This window comes from Anopheles aquasalis, chromosome X (genome assembly GCF_943734665.1).
Source record: "Anopheles aquasalis chromosome X, idAnoAquaMG_Q_19, whole genome shotgun sequence".
Lineage (NCBI taxonomy): Eukaryota > Metazoa > Arthropoda > Insecta > Diptera > Culicidae > Anopheles > Anopheles aquasalis.
The window spans coordinates 4,352,943-4,374,568 of record NC_064876.1 but is presented as its reverse complement, the minus strand read 5'-3'; the positions used below and the strand labels follow the sequence as shown (position 1 = coordinate 4,374,568).

The 21,626-nt window shown below is 47.5% G+C and overlaps 1 protein-coding gene across 1 annotated transcript in view; it reads right to left on the bottom strand.

Moving 5' to 3' along the window:
- Nucleotides 1-591: 591 nt before the first annotated feature.
- LOC126576933 (homeobox protein slou-like) overlaps nt 592-21,626 on the bottom strand; it is a 22,485-nt gene continuing 1,450 nt past the window's right edge. Inside the window, exons 2-7 of the mRNA XM_050238286.1 lie at nt 21,517-21,626; nt 19,148-19,300; nt 18,718-19,024; nt 2,203-2,404; nt 933-1,056; nt 592-810 (exon numbers count right to left, since the gene is read on the bottom strand). The exon at nt 21,517-21,626 is cut by the window's right edge and continues 700 nt beyond it. Of these exons, the coding sequence (XP_050094243.1) occupies nt 592-810; nt 933-1,056; nt 2,203-2,404; nt 18,718-19,024; nt 19,148-19,300; nt 21,517-21,626 (1,115 nt within the window). The remainder of the gene's footprint in view (nt 811-932; nt 1,057-2,202; nt 2,405-18,717; nt 19,025-19,147; nt 19,301-21,516) is intronic.

The following is a 21,626-nucleotide window of genomic DNA, read 5'->3' as shown; positions in this document are numbered from 1 at the left end:
TCATTGCTTGAAGAGGCCACAGGGGACCGCAACAGCAGCAGCAGGGACAACGGCGAGAACATGTGTCGCTGTCGACGATTTTGGGAAATTTTGAATGCAAGCAAAACAGAAGAAGAAAAATAAGAAAAGGAAGAAAAGTAAGAAGGATCAGGAGAAAAAGAGGAGGAAAAATAAGAAGAAGAAGAAGGAAAAGAAAAAGAAAAAGTAAAAGAAGTAAAGGAGAAAATAAAAAAGGGAGCAGAATACGAAGAACCATAAAAAAAAAACAAATAACCTAGCTTATACTTCGTCAGCCTTCTCAACTTACCACCCTTTTCTCTCTCTCTCTCTCTCTCTCTCTCTCTCTCGCTCTCCCTCTCTCTCTCTTTCTTTCTCTGAAGTTGCCGATTCGGCGGGCTGCAGCTAAACCAACTTTACCCCCCACCCCCCTCCACCCCTTTCTCAGACCCCTTCCCTACGAACATAAGACAGAAGACCACAAGTCTCCGGCGCACACTCCGCGAGTGATTGTTACCTATCTGCTAATAATTTTGATTCGAATTTTAATCCCCTCCCCCCGGGGCGTCCCGGGCGTCCATTCCGGTGGCGTTCTTACGAGTGCGAGTGCCCCAGATGGTGGCCACCGAGCGGATGGAAGTAGGGACCGTACGGTGGGTAGGGCATGGCGTGCGGGTAGAGCAGGCTGCTGGCGTACGAGCCGGGCCCGAACGTGCCGCCACTGTTGGGCGGTGGTACCGTCGGGCTGTTCACGTCCATGCCCGGGTTCTGCTTCTTCCACTTTGTCCGCCGGTTCTGGAACCAGATCTTCACCTGTTTTTTTTTTTTTTTTTTTTTGGAAGGTCGGAAAACAAAAACAAAATCGTGCCAGCTAGTGTGGTTTCATTCGTGCGGCAGGTTGTGACACCCCCCCCCGGCTGCCCACCCGCTCTTACCTGGGTTTCGGTGAGGCTGAGGCTGAGGGCGAGATTGAGCCGCTCGCACACCGACAGGTAGCGCGTCGTTTTGAACTTGTTCTCCAGCGAGACCAGCTGCTCGTACGTAAACGCCGTCCTGGCACTAATTGGAGGGCGGAACGGAAGGATTAGTAGCAGCGCAGGTAGAGAAAGAGAGAGAGGAAAGAGAGAGAGAGGAAAGAGAGAGAGAGGAAAGAGAGAGAGAGAGGAAAGAGAGAGAGAGGAAAGAGAGAGAGACGAGGGAGAGGAAAGAGAAAGAGAGAGAGAGAGAGAGAGAGAGAGAGAGAGAGAGAGGACATAAAGCTTGAAACACCTTAAATTTGACCGCACTCTTCTACTCACTGCAGTGCCCCTAGTGGTCGCTTTGCTACTCTGGTGTTGGTGTCTTCTTAAAGGTCCAAGTCTTCTCTTTAAGTGATAAAAAAATTACCAAAATCAAACCATAACTTCAAAAGATATCGCCAATGGAATACGAAGGGCGAGAAGAAAAACGTCTGCACACTCACTATGAAAACTAAATTTTACTGGAGAAAAAACCCACGTAAATCTGCATTTTGGCAAATTTGACTTTAGGGAATACGAAAGTAGCTCATTTACACAGATAAAATCACCCGTAAACTGCTCATTTGGCAAGCGAACTGCAGTTATGGTTTGAAAACTACGCGTGCTTTCATCACGGAAGCGTCGTTAGTCCATGTCCATGAAAGAAGAATGGCTGGAAACGATCATTCTACCACTTATTAAGTCTCCTAAAGGTCCCGTTAAGTGCTGGCCTGACTTGGCAAGCTGCTATTATAGCACGGAGATCATAAATTGGTATCGAAACAACATTGCATTGATTTCATACCAAAAATGTTTATTCCACCAAATTGCTGACCACAGTATCGTCCAATACTATGAGATATTATGGAACAAAAACTAAAGAAACAATGTAAAATGATTAAAAATCTAGCTGTTATGCACAAATGGTGAGAAAAAATGGCCTGAATGAGACTTCTTCCACTACTGTGGCGAAAATGATGTGTCGCATTAAAACCAAAAAGTGCGTAAATTAATACGCCACGTGACCCAATAATTTAATTGCATCTTTTTTATGGAAAGCTAGATAAAATACCAACAAAATGACACCGCTACCATGCGTTTAGCTTCTTTCTGGCCTGAGCTGTGTCCTGGTTTATACCGGCACAAATTTAAGGTGTTCCAAGCTTTAGCCGGGGGTACAGGAAGAATGGTGTCGCTGGGACCTTACCGTCGGGGTTTGGAGCTGCTACTGCTGCTGCCCTGTGATTTGCCATCACCACCGCCCCCACTGCCCCCACCGGTGCCACTTCCGCTACCACCCCGTCCCGTGCCATCCTTCTTTGTGTCACTCGTTTCGCTGGCGTGATCCTCCAGATCGCTCCCCATCGTGTTGTCATCGCCCATATCGTCCTGGTCCATATCATCCTTCGCTGTTTGGATAATGACAAGAAAGAGAGAGAGAGAGAGAGAGAGAGAGAGAGAGAGAGAAAGGCAGACAGAGAGGAACACAGATGAGTAAACAAGCGATGAGTCGTTGACATTGTGATCGAAATTGGAAGCCGCGTGCAAAGGGGCTGCCATTTTGACTACACCCCCCCCCCCCCCCTTTCTACCCCTTCTTTACCACTAACCAAAAACTGTCCACGGATCGAGAATCACCATTATGGTCGTTGCCAGCTAATTTATGGCAATTATTTTATGACTATCACTTGTTTCTTTCTCAGCACAGCACCAGCAGAAAGCAGCGCGCTGCCGCACAGCCGGGGTATTTGCGCCAAAAACCGGTCAAAACCCCCGAGCATAATTTTTATTTGTGTGTTCAAATTTTGTGTTGCTAATAATTTTAAAGTATTCTACACACAGCAGCACTATCATAAAGAATTTATACATTGATTACATATCCCTGCTACGTTATCAATTTTTAGCTGGGAAGTGGAAGGATCTAAATAGCCGAAATAAGTGCGTCGCGCCATTCTTGTCAACTAAAAAGTAGTTCTAGAGAAAGATAACAGTCTGTTCTTGGTATGCACGAACATCTACGAAGTTAGTAGAATATTTTGCAGTGCTCTTTATGGTTTGAAGTTTAAAAATAATCACAGTTTTCTTTTATCAAAAATGAACCTTTAAAAAGACACATGAGACAAAGTGAAAATTTCAACATCAGTTTTCTCAAAAGCCCGACAATACTCTGCTGAAACTCAGACAGCATTTGAATGAGTGAGGTCTCTGGAATATAAAACCAGTTGCAATTATTCCCCCCGGTTTCCCTTTACCGATTTTTCGAGATTTTTGTGAGGTATGGGTTTTTCAGAGTTTTTCGTCTAATTGCTGTGTTTGCGTTTTATTCTACAGACTGTTTCTTGGCGATATTTGTGCCAGATACTTAAAAAAATGCTCCAAGAAGGTTTTGGAGACGACATACTTCCATATGATGAGAAGAAATTAGCACAAATTTTCGAGTGACCTTCAGTAGTAGCCAAAATGAAGGTGTTTGAAAGGAAATTCTGCGATTCAACGCAAATTTCAAGCGAAGTTGGATGGATTCCGATATCAACTGGATGATTTCAACGTTGCTAATTATAAATGGTTGCAATCTAGAGTGAATTTTATTATCTGAGCATGGCAAACGCTATAAAAGGGCGATCCCCAAGAAAAATAAACGCAAATATAAAAGAAGTAAATAAGAGAAAAGCAGATTCACGACTAAGAAAAAACGTTTTCTAGCTCATCTATGCTGAAATTGCTAGAAAACATTAGTTTTTTGTTTTTCCGTTGTACATCGAATATCAATCATATTTATAACAAATAACAGCATCCCGGGGTTTTGGCCGGGTTGTTGGCTCAAAAACCCCTGCTGTGCAGCGAAAGAGAAGAGAGGTTTGCCAAAGGCTACAGGTCGCTCGCACAACAACAACAGCAACAACAACAACAACACAATTTATGATATCCGTAAACATATCAATTTCCGCTCAAAAAGTGTCAAACGGGTTGTCAACGGGGTGTGCGGTGTTGGTGCCTCCACTCCCTCTCTCCCTCTCCCTCTCCCTCTCTCTGTCTCTGGATAAGCGAAGAAGAACCGAGAACCGCACGTCGTCGTCGTCGTCGTCGTCGTCGTAACAGCTTCATTACGGTGGCTGCCCGGGTGATGATAAACTTTTTCCTCGATCCCCCTTTTCTACCGTCGCACGCTGGTGTGGGTACGTGTGAACTTTCTAAAGTCTGTCCTTATTAAAACGAAATAATGCGTCTCGTTGGACGTCACGCTATCTTGGCGCTCTTGCTTCATTTCATTATTGTGTTCAAATGAGAGTAACACAAGAGGGGGTGAGAGACGAAAGTTGGCGGGAGACATCCGTTACATAAATGCTTCTTTTCCCGGGTTTTTATAGTGCGAACGTCTCCCGTTTGACGTTTGATGCGCTCGAGGCGTTTCGGATACGGCGCGGCGGTCGGTTGATCGATTGCGATGCCACACCGGAAGCTGCTGTGCGCACCGGCCAGCCGCCAAGAGAGCGTCGAATGCATCTCCGTCATCATCAACATCTCATCATCGACCTCTCAGCTCATTTCAGCCGTCATCGGTGCCCATCGTCGCCGTCGTTGTCGGTCCATTCGGGGACAATGTGGATGGAGCCAAGCCGATTTTGCCGCACGCAATCCGAGATCCAGATCTCCCCGGGCTCACGTCCACACCTCACGTCGGCTTCGTCGACGGTGGAGTGAAGTGAAGAAGTAATTAATTTCCCTAGCACCCTCACTCACTGCCCCGCACACCCGTACCCGGCTTGCCACGCTGCGCATGTTGTCATTGGTCGCGTGCCAGGACTCTCGCTCGCTTCGTGCCGTGCCGCGCTTCACCACTAATCCCTCAGAGGGGGGAGGGCGCGCCAGGAAGCGCATCGGAAGGCGCCGGTTCCGGCTCGCACCGGTCACGGGCAATGGGAAAAGGGAAGCGGACGGACGGCAGTCGGTGCGAAAGTAAATTCCAACGAACCGTTAAATCGGAAATCAATTTGCATAAAATTTGCTCCCAACCACCGCACCGCACCCTTGTTTCTCTCTCTCTCTCTCTCTCACGCAGTCACACCGCAACTCTGGCTCGCCTCTCGGTGGCGGATCAACAGGAAGAGGCACCGAGAGTGCAGCAGTAGTGGCGGGAATCGTAATCGAAACGGCAGACACAGACAGACAGACAGACAGACAGACAGAAGGACGCCACCGACAGTACAGCACACACAGCACAGAAGCGAAGAGCCGGAAAAGGAAAGGACTTCAACTGTCCGAACTGATCCGAAGCGGGACTGATCGTGCCTGGCAGGTAGGCAAGCTGGACAGAGGCAATTGATTAATTAGGAAAGCAGGCGTGAAAGGCTCACTCTCTCTTTCTCTCTCTCTCTCTCTCTCCCTCTGACGTCACTTGGCCCCATCGAGTCCACCAGCACCAGCAACCTCTAATAAGCAGGGCCGGTGGATCCAATTACGGCCACCGGAAGACGTGCCATGACGCGCCCTAAGATAAATGGTCCTGGGCTCCCACTCCCCCACAGACGTACAGCATGTAGTTTGACCACAAGAGTGCCAATCACGCCAGCGACCAACAAACACACACACACGCACACACACAGAGCGTGATGTGATTTCTGTGGCAATCATCATCATCATGATGGTAGGTGGAAAAAGGGCAGCCAACCAGCAGCAGCAACGACTGAACCCTCGCAACAACACGAAGGGATATTGAACACCCTCCCAAAAAACACTGACACAGATACGAGGGCGCCTATAGGTAGCAGTCCTCACTCACCAATCAATTACACCACGTCCACGGCGACAACGACGACAACGACGGCGGCGAGCTGACGCTTTATTGGAAACGAATTGAATTAATTTTTTTACCACTTCCCTCTCTCACTCTCTCTCTCGCCGGGGGTTTTTCCTTTTGCTCACCCTTCCACAGTCCGCCGCCGCTGGGGGAATTGATTTCATGTCCCGAATGTCCCAATGCGCTGCGCTTCCCTGGACACACATGAGCGGGCAATGGGACACAGAACGGAAAAACAAAACAAAAGAAAAAAACGAAAAAACCCGGAGTCCCCTTCTTGCCCTGCTGTTCCGTGTGTCTTATTATCGTTGTCAACTGGTCGTTTCGGGTTGCGTTCCCGCAGCAGCACGCAGCGCGCTGCGCACACACAGAACAACAGAAAGGGGGAGTTCGGTCGTTCTCGGTCGCTCGCTCGCTCGCACGCACGCTGGTAATTGAATAGCAGTTGCCATCAATTAGTTCAAGATTACCCAACTAAACCAGCGTGTCGTCGGTTCGTGTCGTGCCGTCCTGGGGTCCCCCCTCTCGTTTTACTCGTCGCACACATATACACATCGCATATGCCACTCTGCTGCCGCCGAAGCTAGAACCGAAGCTTGTCTGGTTTGTGTGTGTGTTTTTTTTTTTCTGCTTCTTCTTCCTCTCTGTCACTGAAATAGAAGCGCCACTGGCCACTGGTCAAGCGACTGGGCGAAACAAGTGCTGGCACGGAGTGGTGCCGAGAACGGTGAACACAGGAGGCGAACACAGACACAGGGGAATTGAGCCTGAGCCCGGTCGGATTTGGCACTGATTTCCCTCCGCGCGCGCTCGCGCGCCCGCGCCTGATAAATAGTTAAATTATTTGTAATTGATGACACTTCTACCGACGTGGGACCGACGGCCATCGACCGACACTTGACTGTATGCCCCCTTTGTCCTGCCCGGGATATTAATATTTCCAGTTCTGTGGCCGCCATCCCAGGGGCAGGACATTGTGAGGAACAGAAAAACAGAGAGAGAGAGAGAGAGAGACAGGGGGAATTAAAGCAAATATGGCACATCATTACATCCACTGAGGTTGCTCTGGCTCTGCCGTTCCGTACGAGCCGCACAGCCGTTAACGAGAGAGTTCGCTCGTTAACTCCGCAGGGACACACACCAGGCAACGCATCAGGTTCACAGCAGCAGCAGCAGCAGCAACAGCAGGAACGCGACAATTGCGCCAGGAAGCGCCGTTGTTTTTTTTTTTTTTTTGCTGCTGTTTGAGACTTGTCCATCCTCCCGAAGCTCAGATGGCTAGAGATATCGCCTCAAAGGCATCGTGCGATTTACTACGATGACCGGAAAAATAAACCGGAATTTTGTCATAAAAGTACTTGTTAAAAATAAAAGTAGTTGTTTAATCTTCAAAATTCAAATCGTCCCCTTCAAAGTAGTGCCCGTCGGATGCAATGCACTAGTGCCAGGCATTTGATCCACTCCTGGCAAACTTTTCTGGAGTCGATTTTTAGTATAACCATTAGTGGCTGTGGCGATTTTTGCTTTATCGTCTCCACACTCTCAAAACGAGTTCCTCGTAGTAGTTTTTTGAGTCAACTGAATAGGAAGAAGTCACATAGTGCGAGATCAGGTGAATCAGGCCGGGTGTTGAATGGTATTGTTGCTGTTTTTGACGAGAAACTCACGAATAATCAACGCATTATGAGATGGCGCATTATCGTCATGGAGAGTCCACGAGTTGTTACCCCAAAAAAGCAGGTTTTTGTTTTGCGGATGGATCCGAATGTTATCTTGGTGGTCTCAGCTATCTCTCTTATTGTCGATTTTGCGATTTTCAATCAAAAATTGTCGGATTTCACGTTTTCATCAGTTGCCGATGTCGATGGCCTTCCAGGACGAGAATCGTGCTCAACAGCTACACTTAATTTAATTTTTAACGTTGTTCATGCTTTGAATCCATTTTAAAAATCGCCATGACGTACAAAATTGATAAGCCCGCGAAGAATAAATTCAAAATTCCGGTTTATTTTTATCATGGTAGTACTTAATTGGTTGGATTTACTTTTTTTACAATTATTTTTTTACATTTTTCCCTCAATGCTGATGCTTTCAAGAGTATTGTGCTCGAAAAATGGAAACAAACGATGGCAAACTGACAAAGATATTGATTTTGGAAATATCGCGTTTTGAAGCGCGTTTCCATAAAAACCAACCCTTTCATAGTAGCATAAAAACTACTGGGCTGATTGATTCGAAATTTTAAACAAATAATCTGTACACTCTTTGCTAGGTAGCCTTGTCAAGATTTCATGAAAATTGTTGATACTTTTTTTTAAACAAATCGCGGAAAATAGTGATATTAGACAAAATCGCAAAAAGCATCACTTTCTCAACTTCAAAAATCTGCCAAAAATCGAAACATAGGAATTTCCACAAAAACTCAACGGGGCTACCTGGATAAACTTATAATCTTTCAAACGAGTAACGATTTGTATGTTTCTGATGGCCCATCACGCAGCTATGGGCACCGGTTCTGGGGGCGAATCAAAAGACTTGCTTGCTCAAGCGACGAACCCGGTTTGATCATTGATCAATCCGTCACCAACATAGTGTCTGCCAAAACCTGGGGCAATTCAGCAAAACCGCGACAGGACTACCGGGAAAAAAAACTTATAATCTATCAAAAGAGTATCGATTGGTTTATTTTCGACGACTTCGATCACGTAGCTACCAGATGGGCACGGGAAAAAGTATGTTTTCGAAGACATGTCTCCTTAAATTTGATGCCATGTATGAAGTGTTCAACAAATTTTCCCCAATCTATAACATAATATTCTTGAACAGTTAGAAACTACTGTGTTTACAAAAAAATCATCAAAATTGGCATTTTCTTACAAGAATTAACCTAAGCCCCGCTTAAGGGGGGCTTCGGTAATTTCTGGCGAAAAAAGGCACATTTTCGACGATTTTTTCTCAAGCACGATACAACTTTATTTTTTCAAGTGACTGTCGTATAAACCTACAACTTTTGATTAATAATTAGTTTTATTTTGGGGAAGATTGACTAAAAACTTCATCCATGGCATTAAATTTCTGAAGGAGCGTCTGCGAAAAGGTGCTTTTTACGGTGCCTATCGTAGCTGCGTGATGGGTCATCCGAAAAATACAAATCGATACTCGTTTGAAAGATTTTAAGTTTATCCAGGTAGTCCCGTCGAGTTTTTGTTGAATCTGTCATTTTCCGAGTTTTGGCAGATTTTTGAAGTTGAAAAAGTGATGCTTTTTGCGATTATGCCTAAAAACACGATTTTTGGCGATTTGTTTAAAAAAAAGTATACACAATTTTCATAAAATCTTGACGGGGCTACCTGGCAAGGAGTGTACAGATTATGTGTTAAAAATTTCGAATCAATCGGCCCAGTAGTTTTTATGGTACGGCAACGAATTTGAAAACCATTTTGGTTTTGGGAAACGCTCTTCTAAGTAGCGAACTGTATGAAACGCGGATTTTCAAAAATCTGTATCTTTGTCAATTTTGCTTCCAAAACCAAAGATTGATCCAAAGAAACCAAAGATTGATCCAAAACTTTTACACAATACTCTTGAAAGGATCAGCTTTCAGGGAAAAATGTTAAAAACATGTGTCACAAAATAAAATCAATCACCGAAGCCCGTTTAAGTTTCTGTATTTTTTTTTTGTTTTTGTAAGCGAACGAAAGGACGAGCCGTATCTTTAAGCTCTCTCTCTCTAAAAGGGGTTGTTATTTTATAAGACATTCAAAGCAATTTGTAAACTAAATAAATCAAAGTATTCCAAGAAATAATAAAATAATCCACAACCATTGATAGCGCGCACACGAGCGCGTGTAAATGTGTGTAGTTCGAGCTTTTAAAACACGCAAGATAGCAATCTTTGGAGCGCAAAACTTTGCAATTCAGTGAGGTACCGGGGGTTAGCCCCTTATCAATCGCACACGCCACACGACTCGCCGCGCAACGCGCGACGTTGCGGTTTGACAAACAGGACAGCGCTTCCGCGCAAAAACCTTCACTCTAGCGCCTCGCCTCTCCACCAGCTGCACTGAAAAGTTAAATAATGTTTTTCGGCGCGTCATCGACACCTCAACCGCGCACCAGATGCCCCCGGAGGGGGCTGGCAGTTTAGATAAACACCCAACCAACCAACCAACCAACCAACGAACCAATCAGCCAAGCCACCAGAAAACCAACGCGAACCGTGGCGCCATGCCATCAATTCACTGAGGGTAACAGCGCGGTTTACACGCATTGTTGCCACGGAGCTAATTTAGAGTTTTAACTATCTCGTAGCGAGGTGCGAGCCAAGTGTGCGTGCCCCCCTTCCGTGTGAGTGATAAAGAGTGGAGAGCACTCTAGCAAGCTAATTGGTTGTACCGGGCCATCGGTAGTGGTAGTAGTAGTAGTAGTAGTAGTAGTGAGGGATGCAGACCGGTTCACTTCTCGATCATCCACCATTTCCATTCCATTTTCCCGGGGGGGGGGGGGGGGGGGGGGGGGGTACGTCTGGCCTGTCTGGCCTGTCTGGTAGCCAGCATCGACGAGAGAGAGAGAGAGCGAGCGAAAGAGGGATGAACGACTCTCCACCATCCCCCAGTCACCCCCAAAAAGGAACGGGGGGGACACGAGGGTAATTATAAAATTCTCGATTAATTAGCGCACTGACTAAAGCCGTCATAAAATTACCAACAGTTTGTGGCCGACCGACACCCAGCAGGCACTAGCAGGTAGTAGCGGTGGTCGCAGTAGTGGTAGTGGTAGTAACCGAGGAGAAAGAAGGGCTGGCGCGGCGAGAGAAATTAAATGCAACCAACCCTGACCCCCCCGTCCCGTCCCGCCCCGATCGCCCGGTTCTGGGTGATGGACCCGAGAGGACGGACGCTCAAAACCAACCCCCCTCATCCCACCCCCCCCCCCCCCCCCCCCACTAGCAGCACCCGGGGGGTGTTTGTGAAGTGGTGAGCAGAAGGGACCGTGTGCGACGCGGCCGCGAGTGGATAATTATGATTGCATTTGGGCATGGCGGTTGGTGAGCGAGCAAGCGAGACGATATTTTACCCCAGGTCCCCCCTCCCACCCCGTAGGGGTATCGTAACAAACCCACCCCTAGCCGGCTGGCTGACGGTCGCCATTGGTTGTGGCGTGGTCCCGGATAACTCCCCTTCAATTAATGCCCTCTGGCACACGGCCAGGGAGAGAGAGTGAGAGAGAGAGAGAGAGAGCGAGGCAATGGGAGAGGAGGTGAAAGTGAGTACATAGTGAGCTCGCGGAGGGGGGGGGGGGGGTGGGTGGTATCCTGCGAATGGTGGACTGTCGACGACTCCTTCATGGAGTCGCGTTGGCGGTTGCCGTGTCGGCCATCTTGTCTGGGGCTGGTTGGTTGGCTCTGTGTGTTACGATCGGAGAGAGCGAGAGAGAGAGAGAGAGAGAGAGAGAGAGAGAGAGAGAGAGAGAGAGAGAGAGACTCCCGGAAGCATTTAACACTGGCTGGCTTCCGGTTTGGTATTCGCTTTTATCTGCCGTCACCGCTGTTGTATGTGTATGTGTGGGCGCGGGCGCACACCCAACTTTAAAAGACACGACACGAAGACGTCCGTGGCGAGACGCGCGGGGGAAAAGCGGAGCGAGCGTCCAAGGGGCAGAGATCCGCAGCGCAGCGGAGGATAAGGATGGGCTCATCTCGAGATAATTGGATACTTTGATTACGGTGTTGGTGTTTGCTGGTGGGTGAGTAGGTGGGTGGGTGTAATGGATCGCTTTTGCCGTGATTTTGTTTTTTTTTTTTGATGTGAAAAGCGAGCGACAGCACAAAAACACACGCTAAACCAACCAACACTCGCAGCAACGCGCAACTTTTCCGGGCATACAGCGGCCGCACACAAACATACACAGGGAAACGCACAACATCAGCAGGATCACGCGATGCGGTTATTTTTTATTTTTTATTATTTTATTTTATTTTTTTTTTTGGGTGCCAAGGGAATGTGATGATCTAGGATCTCCGTTCTGCAGCGCCAGATGCGCCAGAGGGCCAGTAAATAATTTAAAAAAAAAACCCCCCCTCCCCTGACAAAACAACATGGCGCGAGGCAGCTGCCAGGACGGTATCCAGGACGGCATCCCTCTTTAATTATGCTCATCCCCGTCGCCGTTCCCGCACGTTCCAGCGCGTGTGTGACCACCAAGATACCAAGACACGCCAGCCCGGAGTCCATCCACTCTAATCTCTCTCTCTCTCTCTCTCTCTCTCTGCGGGTTCCGATTGAATAGGCCCGCTTCGATTGAAAATCGCCATCGAAAGCAGCACCATCAATTATGGAGCCCCGAATCACAATGGTCCGGAACACAATGGTGCCAACAGACTGCTGGCTAGGCCGGTTAAAAGTATGCAAATGATGATGCGCCTAGAGCGTGGCAGAAGGGGTGATCGGGGGGGGCGGGGGGATGTAGGTTAGATCCCCGGAGGATTATCGGATCGGAAACCCCCAGGATCTGGATGGTTGCTGCTGCAACACCTGCTTGCAATACCGGCTCTCAAGCTGCACGCATACAAACACATACAAAAAGGGGGTGTGAAGGGGTGCAGGGGGGGGGGGGGGGATGTAATTGATAGGCAACCGCCGGCACCGGCACCGACTGCATTGCGCTCGATCGATCGATCGATCGAGCGAAACCGAACCTGCCTGCATGAGCACTCCGCAAAAACCACTACCCTCTACCCCCTTTGGGAACTAGGGGATGGTCCACTACAGCACGCTATGCGTGCTGCACTTACGCAACAACCCCATCCCCCCACGCCCCTTGGTGGTAAATGATGAAATAATTAACGAACTGCGTGACAATGGTCCCATTAAAGGCTTCCCCCCCCCCCTCTTCTTTTCTCAGAACAACCCTCATCCCCACCACGAAAGGGGTGAGTAATCCCGGAACGGTTTGCCCCACACACAAAACCCAAGCCCAGTCGCCGATTGTAAGTCGCTTGTTCGCAACGCTTGTTCGTTTGGATTGCCCGCTGCTGCTGGTGGTTTTGAGCGCGCTAACCAATCGGATCCTCCAGGAATTCCGGCCCACTTAAGGGTTGGTGGAACCGCGCTAATACCGCGCTAATCCTTCTGCTGCTACCTCCCCTGGCCTGGGAATGCGAAAGAAGAGGATTTTTGCGGCCGCCCGGCTTCCTAAACGTGGCTCAAAGTTTCGGCTCTTGGGTTTTGGGTTCGGTTTTGTGTGTTTCGAAACGGCTCATCGCGGTTAACACCCCTCACCACCACCTCCGCCGTCACCGGCGGCGCCGCCACAAACAGACAGATCTTGGAGCAGAATGAAATCTAAATTAAAATTCCGACCCCGTAACGGCGCCCTGGTGTCCGTCCGCCGTGGTACCAGGGCACCCGTTCCACCCCTCGTCACCCCCCCCCCCCCTTTTTGCTGTAGCTAGGCAACAGGCCGGACTGGGACACCGGCACCCGACCCGTTCGTGCGTGTAATTAAATTAATGACACCGTGAATGTCACTGGCGGGCACAGCCGGTGTGATCCTGGTTCGGTTGGTCGGTCGGTCGGTCGGCCGGTCCTTGGTCCGTGCCTGTCCGATGCGTTAAGGGGTTGAAGACACATCACACATCTCGCGGTGACGCAGCGCTTCACGTTGATTAGAGATCTCGGTTTCGGTGTCGGTGTCCTGACGTTGGTCTGCTTTGGGCTAAATTTTGTCCTTTTCTTCTATCAATATTATTCACACCAAATTGGCGTTTTATTTGCTGCTCTGCGTTCGTTTAATTGTCTGAAGGAAGCACAAACAATTGGAGGATCTAATATTGCATCAATCAGAACCACAGGAGACACAGGCGCACATCAATCGATGGACGTGGAAATTTCAACACATAGCCCAGTAACAGTAACGTGGGGGCAAAAGTTCGAGTTGAGAGTTTTGGAGCACAGAGTGCCGTACAATTGGCAACACTAACATGGATTAGTAAAGCATTGGGCAGCTCACTTTACATAGTTTACAGAGCATTGTTAGTATTGTTTTACAGAAGTGCGAGAGCTCAGAGAAATGAGGTAAAGATTGTTTTTCGTATAAATATTGTAATTTTATTCCGCTGGTATGGTGAACGCGTTTGAGTGAACAAAATAAATGGTTTCGTAAAAGTGTTATTGGGTTTTTTTTTTGTGACTACTACCAATGACTATCGAATGTAGTGATACAAACTTTTAAACAGGGTGCGGCATCAGGATGTATCCTATTTTAAAGTGGAATAACTCTGTCATTTTTCAGCCGATTTTAGAAAATAAATCAGTTTCATTTAGGTTATTCTATTCCATTCTTTCTATTCTGAAAATATGATTTCGAAAAAATGACCGTCTTCATTGGCGCATACAAAAAGCGGCCTTCTTTCGGGCATTTTGTATTGTTTTGGCAACATTTAGGGAGTTATTTGGCAATTTCAATTCTTATATTTAGTTTAAGTTGTTTCATAGTCTTCGGTTTGTTGGCAAAATCCTTATTATTCAAATAGAACCACAGCGAAAGAGAGCCAGCGCTGTCCATGTCGCATCCATTGCACGATCGCAGTTTCCACTATTGACCGATTTTTTTCACTGTAAAGTTTGCCAATTTCAGCCGGCTCTTTTAACGTGAAGTGACGCATTACTAAAATGGCATAGACTGAAGCTTCAGAAACTGTCCTGTTAGTCAAAATCGGTTGAAAAATGACAGAGTTATTCAACGTTTCAAATAGGATCCATCCTGGTGGCGCACTCTGTACGTTTTCTTAGTCGTGTGATATTTGATGTAAAGCCCCAAAATCCATAGTGGGGCAAAAGTTTAAATTAGAAAAATCGTGCATTTGTTTTTTCTTTCATTGATTCATGTATTTCACTGACAGAATTCGTGAAAATATTGAATAATCAGAGACCTGTAAAACGAAAACTCGTTTCCAAAACCCGGTAACCAACTGATTGAATATTGATCCGAACATGCCACTTCAATCGATAACTTATCGTACTACTCCACTAAATTGATTTTGAATCTTCAAACGCCTATTTGACATCCTTTTATGCTTCCAATTAACATGCTGACTACAGAGGGAAGCTTAAACTGCTCTTAAGGCGGGCTTCGGTATTTGATTTTGCTTTGTGACACATGCTTTTAACATTATTCCCGGAAAGCTGATCCTTTCAACAATATTGTGTAAAAGTTTTGGATCAATCGATGCAAAACTGACAAAGATACAGATTTTTGAAAACCCGCGTTTCATACAAAGCTCCATGCAGAGCTCGCTACTTTGAAGAGCGTTTCCCAAAAACCAAGGGTTTCAATGTGTCCATCGTACCGTAGAAACTACTGAGCCAATCAATTTGAAATTTTTAACACGTAATTTGTGCACTCTTTGCCAGGTAACCCCGTCGAGATTTTATGAAAATTGTTGATACTTTTTCTTAAACAAATCTTTTAAAATCGTGATCTTAGGCAAAATGACAAAAAGCATCACTTTCTGAACTTCAAAAACCTGTCAAAAATCGAAAAATAGGAATATCAACCAAAAGTCTCCAGCGCTACCTAGATAAACTTATAATCTTTCAAACGAGTATCGATTTGTATATTTCAGATGACCCATCACGCAGCTACGATGGGCACCAGAAAAAGTACCTTTGCGACGACACGCCTACCAAAATTGGATGCCACGGATTAATTTTACATTCAATGTTGCTCAAAACATTACCAAATATTCTTCAAAAGATGTAAATTAATATGCCATTCATTTGAAAATATAAAGTTGAATAGTTACGTCACAAAAAATCGAGAGCAACCACAGCAAAGACGGCAACGAGACCAGACCGATCTGAAATTATTATCAGCAGGCAGAAAAGCAGCCAAACAGATCCAGTAAACGTTAAAAGAAAAAAGTTCAATAAATCACAACGAACTAAGAAAAGAGCAAAGGTTGAGAAACGCCCGAACTGCACACATGAATTCGTGCATAATTGCCGCATTTCAAAGGAGTAATGAATTTTAACCATTCAATTTGTCACCTGCTAGCGCTGGTACTTTTCCAGTAGCACGGTAAACAGTGGTTGAACAAAATCAATGCACTTTTTCAGTTGTAACATTAATTCATAAATGTTAATTTATGAATTTCCTGGTGCGAAGCGACGGGCATCAATCTGCTTTCCGAAAATCTTCCACTTTCATTGCCAGATGGAGCGCACAACACGATCGCAACTATATGCACGTCAGCCAAGCCAACCCGGCAGCGATGCAAACATTGATAAACCAAAACTCGGCGGCTGCTGTGGAGCACCCCCCCGCGCCTCTGTGGGTTTGGGGCAGGGTTTCGGCCAGGGGTTTAATTGCTACAATTATAATTAAAACCCCTTCACTAATTAGTCCACTAAATATTGATCCATATTTTATTTATAGAAAACGCTCTGCGCGCTGCGCGCTACGAGCGTCGTTTGGGTCTGGGTCGTGGCGGTGACCGCGTGACGTTCGCGCACTAAAAGCGAATCCTTCCCCGCTCTCACATACACCGAAGCTGAGGCCCCTGGATTGCAACACCGGGCAGAGAGCGAGAGAGAGAGGGAGAGAGAGAGAGAGAGCAATGAACACCGAACTGGGGCCGCCGCCCATTATCGATCGCACCTCCAGGGTGCCTGCCTTTCCTCCCCATTCCCTTTTCATCCCCAGCGCATAAACTGCGCAAACATTGCGCAGGCGGCGGGCCGGGCAAGTGCAATGTAATGCGACGATGATGCAGTGGCAATGGCGGGCATCCGCCATTCTGGCTCGCTCGATTGAACTGCTGCTGCTGCTGCTGCGTTGGTGGTGCGTTGCCAGGCAGGGTGGGTGGTTTTTGGGGTGTTAATCCCAAGCAGGGGTAAGCAGACGGTAATTATAATTGGCAAGGGCACCCACTGCTGCTACTACTACTTTTCGCGCGCTAATGAACGCCGGATTGCGGACCGGGCACCTGCTGGTGGTGTCGTTGATCGGTGTGTCCAGCGGGACCTGTGTGATTACCTCGCTCGATTTTTTTTTTCCACCCCATTTTACTATTACTCTGGTTCGATCTGGCGCGACAATCCCCGTTATTTGCGGAATGAGCTTTGGGGCTAATTTTGGGGGGGCATTACCAACACCTCCACCCCAACATGTACCACAGCGGTACCACAGCGGTACCAAAACACAAAAAAAAACCCGAATGGGTAAATTGGCCAACAGCAATAAAGACGCTGGTGGCGATACAGTCAACGTCACGGCTGTAAGGATCCGACCATTCAATCGCGGGACAGCAAAGACACCACGGCACGGCACGGAAGCCTATTGGGAAGGAGAATGACTGGTTAGGACCGGCCGATAAGCCGGATCGTACATTCTGTGTGCAGATGCAGCCGCACCAGCAGCAGCAGCAACAGAATGCACTACAAGAACGTACACCATGTCTTCCGCGCACGGAACAACACAGAACAACAACCGGAAAACAGAAAACGGGGGAAAAAAAAACAACGGAAAATCACGCCCGTTTTTGTCGACCACTGCGGGCGCTCCGATAAGGCCCCCCCCCCCCCCCCCCCCCGTCCATCAGGCCAGAAACAGAAACGGAACACAACAGAGCAGCCAGCGACAAATGACGGTGAGGAAAAAAAAAAAAAAAGGAAGGAGGAAAGCCACCATTGCAGCCGGTTGCAGGATGGTGATGCAAATTGCTTGGCGGCCAATTGCACTGCCGAACGGCCGGCCCGGCCGAACTGCACGCAAATCCGTAGGCCGGAATGACCCTGGCCGCCATGAAGTCCATGAAGCAATCCGTCAGTCAGTCATCGTCAGCAAAAACACACAAAAAAAAAAAACTAGCAGGAAACGGAAAAGAAAACGGAAAAACACACAATCCGATCGATCGATGCACCCCCAAATTGGTCGTCCGCGTCGTCGTTGTCGGCCATTATCTGCACCTGGGCACCAGGTACAGGACCCAGGCGTCTAGCTGACTAACTAACATACCAGACACACACGCGCGTGCACGCACGCACGCACGCCCACAACACACGGCTTATCGTGCGGATCGCCCAGCGTTCGCCATTTTTGTTTTGGTTTGCTTTGGTTGGCGCGATGCACACGGGGGGGGGGGGGGGGGGGAGGCAACCGGGCTCCGCATCTCCGAGGCGGAGTGTAGGATGCACCGGGCACCACCAGGCGTGGATTGTGGAGCAGTGACTGCCGCTGCTATTTGTAGAAGTCGTGTAATGCGCGGCTCAGGCAACGATGACTCGCCACCCGGTCCCGGTGGCATTCCTTCTGGCCCGGCTGACCCTGCCGGACCGTTCCGGTGCAACGGACTGGGCTGGTTGTATGCATCGGCCGCCAGATTCGATAAGGGGGGGGGGGGGGGGGGGGGGCCCAGTCAGGAGCGACGACTGGACTGGACCGGACGTGACACTGGGCCGTGGGGTGGGCCACTCGAAACAGATGCACCCGAGCAGGTCGCGACCCCGTAACATGGCAGGATTGGATAGGATTTGGCCGTGTACTTTGCGCGTGTTTTGCGTGTTGCTTTGCGTTCCCTCCCTCCCCCCCCCCCCCCTTTACTGCTTGATTGCCGTTTCGCCGTTGCTTCTTTAGTTTCGGTTTCGGTTTGAGCCTCCAAAGATTGACTTTTGAGAATGGGGAATGGACGCGAGGAACACGCACTTTTACACTCAGTCACTGTGCACACGCACGCACACACACTCACTCACTCGGCACAATTTACCGGCACACCGACAGTTTTTTGGTTTTTTTTTTGTTTTGTTTTTGGAAATGAAAGAGTAAAAAGTTTCGGCACGCAGTATCACACAGATTTCTTTTGTTCCGGGGGGGGGGGGGGGGGAGGGCCTGTGATCAAGGTGTGGGGGCGATAAGGGCACTTACCCGAGTGGGAGTCACTCTGATCGTCGTCCAGCTTGTCCTGATCGGATGGGCGCGGTTCGAGCAGCGCCGTCTGGGACGCCCAAAACTTGCCGCCATTGCTGACGACGACACTGCTGCTCCCGTAGCAGTTGCTGCTGTTGTTGTGCTGGTTGTGCTGGTTGTTGTTGTTGTTGTTGTTGTTGTGGTTGACGATGCTAGTGTTGTTGTTGTCGTTCGGCTGGTGTGGGTTTAGTAGATGATGGGGCGGGTAGTGACCACCGACGGGGCTGCTCGCCTTGCTACCACCACCACCACCGTTCAGTAGCAGCTTCCCGAAGGAGGTGGTGTTGTGTGCGAGGTTGTTGGTTGGAGCGCCTCCTCCACCACCACCACTACCACCGTTATGGTGATGATGATGATGGTGGTGCTGGTGGTGGTGGTGCAGCTTTGCACCGTTGAACTTGTTCGGATCGAGGATGTTCTCCACGGAGAAGGCGAGCCGCTCCGAGGCGGCCACCTCCTTGTCTACGATGATGCCGCACAGTCCGTGGGACGGTTTCTCGCCGCTTGCCTCCATCGAGCGCGTCAGATCGACCGGGCATCCCTGCGGACAAACAGTGTGTGGGTGCGAGAGAGAGAGAGAGAGAGAGAGAAAGTTGAGACCATTACACTTGAAAACGATCGCAGGGATCGCGTCGCTAAACACGGCAACACGTAGATCGCACGATCACGAGCCCTACAAGGTGCGCCACGGTCAGGTGCTTCCTTATTTTAAAGTCGAATAACTTTGCATTTTTTGTTAGCCGATTTTTGGAACGATGAACAAAGTTTTTTTTTACGATTATTCTGTGCCCGTTTTGGTAATGAATCACTTCTCGTTGAAAGAGCTGAATGAAATTGTCACACTTTATATTGAAAACGATCGTTTTTGTGACGTTTTGCGGATCGGGCGTTTTGTGTTTCTGTTGGTCTATTTGAAATGTAAGGCTTATGCCAGTGCAGTCCAAAGACTATGAAACAACCGAAAGCAAATATTAAAGCTGAAATTAAAGCCGAGATAGCTCCCTAAATGGGTAAAAACACAATACATACACCTCTATCGAATTGCTTACTTTCAGCGTTTTTAGCCGAAATTTAAATGGTTAAATAACCCATTAAATGTGCCAGAAACTTAAATCAATCTTGGGGTGGGGGAGGGGGAACGAAATGGAGCTATTACGTACCAAATACATCCCTTCTACCCTAGAATGTATGCCAATCGATTGTGGTGTATACAGGGTGAGGCAAAAAAAAAAGCTGTAGTACACATTTGAAACGCCGTAACTTTTTCATTTTTGTTTGAATTTTTTTCAGTAAAACCAAAAAATGTCGGGAATTTCATGCAACTTTTAGAATCAGTTTAGTTTTTTACGATATGTTACTTTTTGGACGAATTATGGTCTTGAGACACCGTTGAAGAAACCATCGCTCGGTGCCCGCAAGGTGCTTTGTGGCTTTTTTTGGCTCATTGTAGGAGAAGTGTTTGCTCAAGCTAATTAAAACACAAGCTTTATAAAACACCTCAGTCCTACGCTGTTTATGTCCATAGATATTGACAGCCAATGAGACATGGAAATGAATTGTGAAACGTTCCTTTTTCGCCAATCTCATGTCTCGCTATTGCTTTTAAATAAGATACAGAGTCCTGTGGCAATCAATCAGGACTTTCACATGCATTGTTTGCATGCCTAGGACTACAATGAAGCTGCTAATAGAGTTGGCTGATGAATCTGTTGATTTATCTCGGATCCATCGAACAAAAATATGCAAAAAATGGCATGTTATCGCATCTCAACCCTTTATCAACCCCGGCTAATGCGTCCTAGTGGCCAGCCATTAGCAATCATTAGCTGGCTTCTCTGGCAACTAAACCGCATCTTTTTTTTTTCATTTCCAAACAACAGGATAACGAATGGTTTCTCATCAAAGCAAACCAAGTTCGGAATTTTAATTTCGGGCAAGCGAAGTAACTGTTTGGCTTTATTGAGTCTAACTTTTTTTTTTTTGATAAGGTATGAGACCATGCCCAGTTTAGAATTGGAAAGACGTTTATTTAATGCTCATTTTGAGGTATTGGTTGGGTGATTCGACCTGAAATTCATTCGTCTACATCAGTTTGAGTGATGCTGTGTCTAGATTTTTTTCAATTTGCTTCATATCTTTTCGAGCATCGTTTTTCGATGTTGCGGTTCTTTGCGATAGACTTTCAGGGTATCTGGTAACTCTACCAGTATCACTGTAACGAATTATGGTCCGAGATCCAATTGATTAATTCACATTTAAATGCTGCAAGGCTCTCAACGATACCCACTTGTGGTTTTTGCTACCAAATAAAAACCAACTAAAATTGACACCATTAAATTCCACCACGAATAACTTTTTTCTTCTGACAATTTCCCACTAAAATGCTTTTATAACGCTTTTAAACAATAAAATGAGCTATCACTGGGAAAAAAAAAATCTACCAGCTGTCGGACGGTCGGTGGTTGCAAAATGGTCAGCAGTTTGAACATTGTTCACCGTTTTTTTTTTCTTCTGCCTCCCGCTGTTCTTTCAGATTAGTTATCAAGAAATGGCATAGAATAACCGAAAGAAGAAAAAAAACGACTTTGTTCATTGTTCCAAAATCGGTCACAAAAAAAAACAAAACGGCCCAGTTCGCCCGACCCCTCCCTCCGGTGTACTCAGAAAAAAACCCAACATGGAGAGGAAGCAGATCGATCGATCGATCGATCGATGCTCCGAAAACGGGGGGCGCGAGTTAGCGCCACCGCCACTTACCGACAGGGCGTCCTGCGAGCACTCCTCCTCCTCGTTACCATCGACGATCAGCTCCTCGCTGGTGTCGCTGTGTGCGTAACCGGCCAAACCGGACGACGCGTGGTCACCGT